An 8,353-nucleotide genomic window follows, 5' to 3' on the forward strand; every position below is an offset into this window, starting at 1 on the left:
GTTACCATGTTTTGGGGGAGAAGCACATGCACTTTAGCACTGCCCAGCAGTGGTAAAGTGCTCAGAGTCCTACAGTGAACAAAAAGAATCATCAAAACTTAGGCAAGCAGGCAAAAGGTTTGAGGGAAGATCACCCTAAGGCTGACAGGTCTAACAGTAAGCCCAAAGGTGCTGTACTCCCCAGATTTAAGTTTCCTTACAGGGAATGATCTCCCAAGAGGTCTTTAAGAAAACACCATAGGAAGAAGAAATTCTCTTCTTCCTCAAAGAAACAGTCCAGCTCCTGGGATCTTTCAGAATCTCAGATTGTGCCACTAGGCCAGTCTCTTCCTCGTAGTCTGAACTGAATCGGGCATTGAAAAAGTTGAAGATGGAAATTCCAACTCGATCAGCAGATCCCATGCAGGTTGAAGCCTTCCAGCAGGCCATTCTGCTTATTTTCAAGATGGCCTAATTACCCTCTGAACCACTTCTCAAGGTTGACCAGTGTCCTCAACACCACTGATTTTAGGGTCTTTTCCACCTTCTAAGTTGACAGATGTTAATCCGAGGCAATCAACTATCACAGGCAGCCAACCTCTGCTGTGCACGGCCTCCAATCAGGCCCTGCAGCCAATTAAAAACAGTTAAAGCACAATTATGGTCCTTAATTAAAACCGAAAAACTACCAAAGTTCACAAGTTATTGTTAACATCAGAATCCTTAAGTCGCACAACTGCCATCCTGGTATAAGATTTTGTTTTTTAATGTTCCACATCCAAGAATTTCCTACAACCATCCCACACACACGATGCTAACTTATGCTATGCATGTCCTTTGGCTGTGCACGTAGGGTTTGGCTGAAGAGCCTGGTCTCTGACTAACTCCTATACCCGACCCTTTGCAGCTGAGTTTGGTGCATGCTTCGCCTTCTGTAGCTATCTTGCCACACAGGAGTGCTTCAGCCATGCTCAGTGAGAGTTGTCTCATGCACCCAAACTGGTTGTGGGATGTTTCTTCGACTTGCACAACCACAGTTCACAGTCCCCACACAAGCAACAAGCACAGTCAGACTCGTACAAGTACTGCTGATGGCAACAGTGCAGTGACTTGTCCATCTGTGTCCTGCTGGACAAATCATTTCTCCCTTGAATATAAATGTACTCTATAATAAAAAGGTAGTCTTCATTGCAATATGACCCTTGTTCTCTGCTTGGAACCAAGCTGTTAATTTGAACCCCTGAAACACTTAAACCTTTTTTTCCTCTGAAAACAAGAAAGCACACACTTCCATCACTTTATATTCTGTCAGTGTGCATGTAAGAATACAAGGTTTCCCAGGTCATGTTCCTTCTCATCTCTCTATTGCTGAGATACTCAGAACCCACATCCTAATCAGACATATCTGCTGCCATCTCAATTTGAAGCAAATTCAGGCAGTCTTCAGTACTCTGAGGCTTCAGAGGACCATATAATAAAGCTTTCGCAGTGCATCTCAACAAGAAATGTGACAGTAATGGACATGAATCCATGATTCTCTGGAGACATGCTGAATCGGTTTGAGCAGTTTCATTTTCTTTCCTCTACCTCACCTCCTACCAATAGTCATTTGAAATATCAAAAACGGTCACAGGTGCTTGGTCCTGCCAGTGACCACATCCTGGCTTTTGTTCACAAAGAAGCAAAGATTTCTGACCGTGGGTGGAAATGAGGTCCTCCAACCCTCCTACAGTTGTTATGTTTAAGTGTTGGTTCCTGCAGTGCTAGGCTTTCATCTACTCTGATGACCACAAGAAGATTCCGACAGTTGCCGGAAACTCCACAAACAGGTCTATATTTGCTAGCAAGTTTTAATAATTTTGAGCCTCACCAGAGAGCAAACTTCTATGTATTGCTGTACGGGCAATACCATGTATTTTACCAAGTGCCTGATTGGGTCAGGTGTAGAAGCTTCAAAACTCAGGAAAAATCAAAAGCAGGCACTCATCAGGAAAGATAAAAGAAAATTAATTTTAACGTGACACAGAGACCATGACTGGCAGAGCCAAGTTCCCGAGCACACTACGCAGAACTTAGACACAATCTTTTATCCTCACAAACCACAAAGGCGTAACTAGGCGTTTCATATTTTGTCGAATTATTATTCGCCACCTGATCAATTTCTCGAACACTGCAGCTAATATTCCAGTTATAATTTCATAACATTTGTACAAAAGGTCAAATTGACAAAAGCAGTTACAGAATAATGGCCTACGTGCGCTACACGGTGACCAGGGACTTTCCACTCTGATAAACAATACTTGCACAGGAAAGTAAATGTCTTAATACGTATTGCTTAAGATAGCATGCAAGAGTACATCACGGTTCTATCTTCTTGGCAAGTCTTGCACCATAACTGCGTTCCTGAGCATACAGAGATAACAAAAACAGTAAAAATGGTTCTTCAGAGTTATGACCCTTTCAAAAACAGGCCTTGCTTATCATTGAGTATCACAGGGCCAGGGAATCCAATATGGATTCCATTCCCGGTCTTACAATTGCAGTTCTACACATGTATTCAGAGTAATCATTTTGCCATTTTCCACTTCCCCAAGGTTGTGAATTTCATTTTAACTTCCTTTGATGGCATCAGATTGCCCTCTTTCAATCTCTTAAGGACACCTAGTTGAGATGGCGTCTGGGCATCATCTTATGCCATCTTCTGCATAAGCATTAGCAACCAATAATGTCCTGACGTATTGAGCTGCTTTAACAGACACTCTTGCTTGTGACAATAATGTCTGCATGCTCCTCTAGTGAGTTGCAAGCTCAATTTGCTTCTGAACCATATATCATTTCTGTCAGGACACAGTGTTATTCAGAATACACCTAACCTTCTTCCCATTGTGGTTGACTGAACTTAACTTTAACAAGGAAATGTTTCCCAAAACATTCCAGCTTGTTAGTAAGTGTGCTGCCATGTGTTATGTTGACAAAGCAAGTGCTTCACATTATAGTGATAGCCCACAGCCAGACCCGTGATTGTTGAATAGATTTCCCATTGCCCTACTGTAAGGGGGAATTCCTTCACTTTAATTTTGTAGCACACACTGAAAGAGCCAGTGAAGCATTCTCCAGACATTTTCCTTTCTCAGAGCTTGCAGAACAATTAGGCAGGTCACCCAAAAAGCCTTTTGCAAACATTGTGCTTTTTGGCCCTTTTTAACGGCTGATGCACAGTTTGGCAATGACATCTTAAGTAATCTTTTCACTGATAACTCCAAGCTACTTTTCCAACCCCCCCTCACCTCACCTCCCCCACCCCACTACTTTTCTCTTGCTTCAGACTATACCAGCTGGCAGGGTATAAATGAGACCTGCGACAGTGGAGTAAGATAGTTACCATCGTGGTGACTCTCTTTTCCTACACGGTACTGTTTTTTTCTATTCCCATGTCCCCCATTCCACTACCTCCTTTAGCATAGGTTAACACCTTTTGACTGATCTGCTGCATTTAAAAATCTGAAACTTGTGGGGGTGCAGACCTGGACAGCTTAAAGAAGCCTTTCTACATATGCCATGTCACACCTGGACACAACAGTGGGGCAAGCAATGCTGAGGCATCTATTCCGTTAAGGTGAACCTCTCTGGTCATCCCACCTTCCACTAAAAGGGTATGTGAACTACGTTTCCTTAATCTGGTCAAGGTTAGCTTTTCTGCTTATAATGATTATTGTGGTTATTATTATTGTAATTAGCTTGATATTTATCTTGATGTTTATGATTATGATTATCAAGCTTATTGTTATCTTCCTGTGAGGATTGATATATTGTTATCTAATAGTAGCTAGTAGTAGGATTACTCCTATTATTATTATTATTATTATTAGTATTGCTATTATTATTATAATTCAGCTAGTACGTAGTTAGACAATATTCCTGCTCGCTACTCTAATTCAAGCATGTGAATCTATGAAAGATCCAATACTGAAGAAGAAAATTAGTTAATTACCTGTAACTGTGGTTCTCCAGTATTGGTATCTTTCATAGATTCACATGCGACCAACCCTCCTCCCCTCAGAGGCTCCCCTTATAGATGAACTTTCTGCTTCACACTTGTACTAGAAAATCTTAGGGAAACAGCCTCCGTTGGGAGTGTTGATGCCTGATTGCTTGTAGCTCAAGTTTGGTTCTTTTTTTAATAAAATAACATGGATAGGCTATAACAGTGTCTAGTTGGGCCATTAGGGCCTACTGTGTTACAATTACTGCTATATGTATTTGAAGTTACCGTGAGGCTCCCACCTCGACAACGGGGATGATTCAAGCATGTGAATCTATAAAAAATACCAATACTGGAGAACCACATTTAAGTAACTAATTTTTGTTCTTAGCATGTAGTGCTATAGATTTACATGCATCAGCCTTCCTCCTCTCAAGCATGCAACTCTACCTGCAGATCTGTGCTTTTATTATTAAACTTACTTCTACAATACACATGGTGCACCACTGAGTGTTCACTCACCACTGCATACTTACTCTAACCTGCTGTGTGGAAAACATTCTAACGTGGAGTTGGTGACCATGTGCATTGCCTATTAAGTGTGAAACACTAAAAGCTAGGAACAGATGTGTCTAACGTAAGTTAGATTTGTATTCATTTTTCATTACTGTCTGGTCCTGCAGGCCTATTGAATGTATGTTTTGGTTGTTGTGTGTTTCACACTTCCTGGGTGCACCCTTTCTTTCCATAGGTAAAAACACCAGTCTTGTTGATGCTGGGTGAAGAAGACCGAAGAGTACCTAATAAACAGGGCATCGAATTTTACCGAGCTTTGAAGGCCAGGGGCGTGATAGTACGGTAAGTAATACCCTCCTTACATTCCCCTCCATGTCATTTTCTATTTCTTTTTTTTTTTTTTTTAAATTAAAATGCTTTTGGGTTTGTTTTATTGTTTAAGGTTACAAGGATGTAAACCACTGATAAAATACCTCTTTAGTGTAAACATTTCACAGAAGGTAAAACATGTCATATGTTTAAGCATACTTTTGTTCTACAGAGTTTGGTTTGCTAAGCCAGAATAGTGCACCACGTATTTATTACCTTCATTTTCCTGATTTCATCATTATGGAAGGTCGCAGAGCTTTCAAGGGTGTGTTTGATTTTTGCTTAGGTTGCAGTTGAGGTTAAAGGTACGTGTCCTTGCCAGAATGGCAGAGGCTAAACATTCCCTTCCATATGTTAGTTTTTTTTCAAATCTCAAATGGGTAAACTTTCCTTTTCGATGACCACTAACAATACTGGCATAAAGCAAGACTGTGTGAAAAAGTAAACCCAGAATAAAGAAACATATCAACCTTTTCAATAACCTTCCTATGCATATAAAACAACAACATTTTGGACTTGTTCTTGACCTTAAAATATGCATTGATTTTAGTCCTTCTGGATAATCTTTTGGTTTTGGGTTAACGCCAGTATCGGAGGACCACTTCCAGTGCAAACCAGTAATAGACACCATCAGAAATATTAAGTCAATACACAGTCTAGCCAAAAGTGGATCTGGTGATCTACAAGTCAGACCAGTAAACAAATCATAAATGTAAAGAAATGAGTGAGTGCATATTTGTGCCTCCTCCCTAACCAAACCTGGGAAACTTTGTAGCTCTTGTTTTACTACATAGCTTAGAAGGATCAGCAGAATATGAGAATTGTTGTTGAACATTTTGAACACCTCCTTTGGTAAACACTAAACTGCCAAGTAATGCAGTTGAATACATTAGTGTAATAATTATGATTAGTACTTGACACTGCAGCTGAAGTCCTCTTTCTTTCTTCTCATCCTATCTAGCAACTAAGTTAAGGGATTTATAGAAACTTGACTCAATAACCACAAGACCTATAAAACAACAGTGACTCTTAAGACAATAGGGGGTAACAGGTTCCGAAGTCTTGCCTTCATTTATAAATACGCACTAGGGGCATTTAGACCAATGATGTGGCTGTTTGTTGCATGCTGAATTACATTGAAGCACTGAACGCATGCACTCACTGATTTACATAGGGGCTGAGCAAATGCAGGCCCCCTGAGAGTAAGGAGCTGTAGCGATGCTTGATGGGGTGCTAGGGTGCCATTGCCTACTGCTTTGGAAGGCGACTGCCAGAGGGAATCCTAGTGGACTTTCAAATAGACTGTCCAGAGCAGCATAGTCTAGTACCAGAGACCTAATTTGCTGTGGTTGAAGGCTGCCCTTGAAGCTGTAGGATACTGGTGGGGAGAGATACAAAATTGTAATATTATGAATATTAAATAGCACTAATTGCAGCTGGCCTCCTGCTTGTAAGCTCCTTACATTACATACGGGGTTGCTATGCTAAGTCGGTCATCGCCTGTTGTATTGAACAGTGGTGTACATTTGGACCCTTGATTTGCAGGGTGCATTTGGATCATAGCAACAGGAAAGCAGCTGATTAAGGTTTCTTTTTTCCTACTTTTTCACATGGATTCTCCTATCAGTAATCTCCACTCCCAGACTGAGTATAGAACAAAAGTATCTCCTAGCTCGATGAAGTAAGCGTACCCCCTGTAACTCACTCAGTGGGTAGCTCTTACAAGGATCAGTCAACCCGCAGCAAGAAGCACTGCTGCCTAGTTGTTCAATCTACAGAAAATACTGTTTTACTGTGTATGTGGCGCCGGCTGGAAAGCTTGAATTTGGGAAAGTGAATGTAAATACTTGACTTCTAAAAACAAAAAAAACTGATGGGATAGTAATACCTTTGCATATCCCATGTGGAGTTCACTATTTCTGACCTTCAAGACCTTCTGCATGACCCCCAATTGAAGTCAATCTATAGAAGGCTCTATACCTGGCATTGACAGGTCACTGCAGCAGTTTTATATGGAACAGTCTTGCATTACTCAAGTATTGTCTCCAACAGAAGGCCCTGTTATTACTGTGCTCCAATCAAAAATTGTCAGTGGAACAAAATTTTACATTTTTCAAACAACAGAAGAATTTTTTTATTTATTTTTTAAATGTGATTTTGAAGTTGAGAAAAACAACGCATTCAGACATCACACTGTTCATCAAAATATTATATATCGGACGGTTTCATAAAAAGTATTTTGGGAAATATTTGGAGAGCAGAAAGTGCTCAAATTTTCCTTGCTCCAATTACATCTATTTATTGGCTGTATATATAGCTGTCTCCAGAATATTGCCCACCATGAAGTAAGAAGTGATCCAGTCTCACCCAGCAGATGATTACACAATCTACCAATCCCGCTTTAAACTAAACAAAGCCTCTTGTGGTCCCTATCAGGGCAAATGTTTCCATTTTGGAGTTCATAATGCCTTACAAAAGTGATTTTTGACCCCAACATGCCCTTATTATGGATCATCCTAAATTGGTCTATAGACCAGATCAACCCAGTGGGTAAGAAGAGAGAAGGCATGCGATGACTTAGTGTTTAAAATGTAATGTTTATGTATGCTGGAAACTTAGTATATGTGCATCCGATTTGTCACCTCTGTTAATCTCTTCAAAATCAATAAAAGGAGTGATAAAAAAAATACTTTTTATAAAATGTCTGCAATTTTAATGCATGATTTCATCCAGGATGGCAATGCTATTTTTGTTCTTACATGATTAAATGGCATGCTTGCATGTAGTGTCCCATTCAGATGGTCTGTGCTCATTTGTCTTTTTCCAAATCTTCCGTAGGGTTCTGTGGTACCCAGGGAATGGCCACGCCCTCGACAAAGTGGATGCAGAGTCAGATTGCTTTATGAACATTGCCCTCTGGATGCTACAGCATTTGCAGTGCTGACCCACCATAGGAGCACTCTAATTATGCCAAATAGGAATTCTACCTCCTTCAGAGCTCTGCTTTTTTAATCTGGTTTCACAAATTAATAGGATAATTAAAACTACCACTCAGTCCTTTCTCTGAAATTTATAGATACCTTCCTCCCCAGCCCCCAGTGGGCCTTTTTGTGCAGTTATTGTCATAAACTTCATTTTTGCTGCTCTTTTTCCTCCTGCTATTATGAATCAAATATTGACATATAGATTAAATTATTCTTGAACATTTGTTTTCTGTTTTATTTCAATACGCATCTGGCTTAGGCTTCTGGTGTTAAATGTAAAACATTTTGAGGGCAAAGGAGCACGAACAGACCAACTTACTTAGTCATGGAGCTAATGGATTGTTTGTAATGTTACTTGCATTAGTTTAGTTTTTCCCAAGACTAAAGTCCAACAGCAAATTTTGTGGTATCCGTCCTTGCTCTGCTAACAAACAGTCATGACTTTGGCTGCAAAAGGAAGAAGGAAAAACTGACTGCAGCCTTGATCATGTGTATGCACTCACTGCAATCAAATGCATGTATC

The 8,353-nt window shown here is 40.2% G+C and overlaps 1 protein-coding gene across 2 annotated transcripts in view; it reads left to right on the forward strand.

Moving 5' to 3' along the window:
* APEH (acylaminoacyl-peptide hydrolase) overlaps positions 1–8,053 on the forward strand; it is a 278,020-nt gene extending 269,967 nt beyond the window's left edge. For both annotated transcript variants that reach the window (XM_069206858.1, XM_069206859.1), the window contains exons 22-23: positions 4,713–4,819; positions 7,685–8,053. In XM_069206858.1, the coding sequence (XP_069062959.1) occupies positions 4,713–4,819; positions 7,685–7,790 (213 nt within the window). In that variant the 3' untranslated portion in view covers positions 7,791–8,053. The remainder of the gene's footprint in view (positions 1–4,712; positions 4,820–7,684) is intronic.
* Positions 8,054–8,353: the final 300 nt, after the last annotated feature.

This window comes from Pleurodeles waltl, chromosome 9, assembly GCF_031143425.1.
Source record: "Pleurodeles waltl isolate 20211129_DDA chromosome 9, aPleWal1.hap1.20221129, whole genome shotgun sequence".
Taxonomy (NCBI): domain Eukaryota; kingdom Metazoa; phylum Chordata; class Amphibia; order Caudata; family Salamandridae; genus Pleurodeles; species Pleurodeles waltl.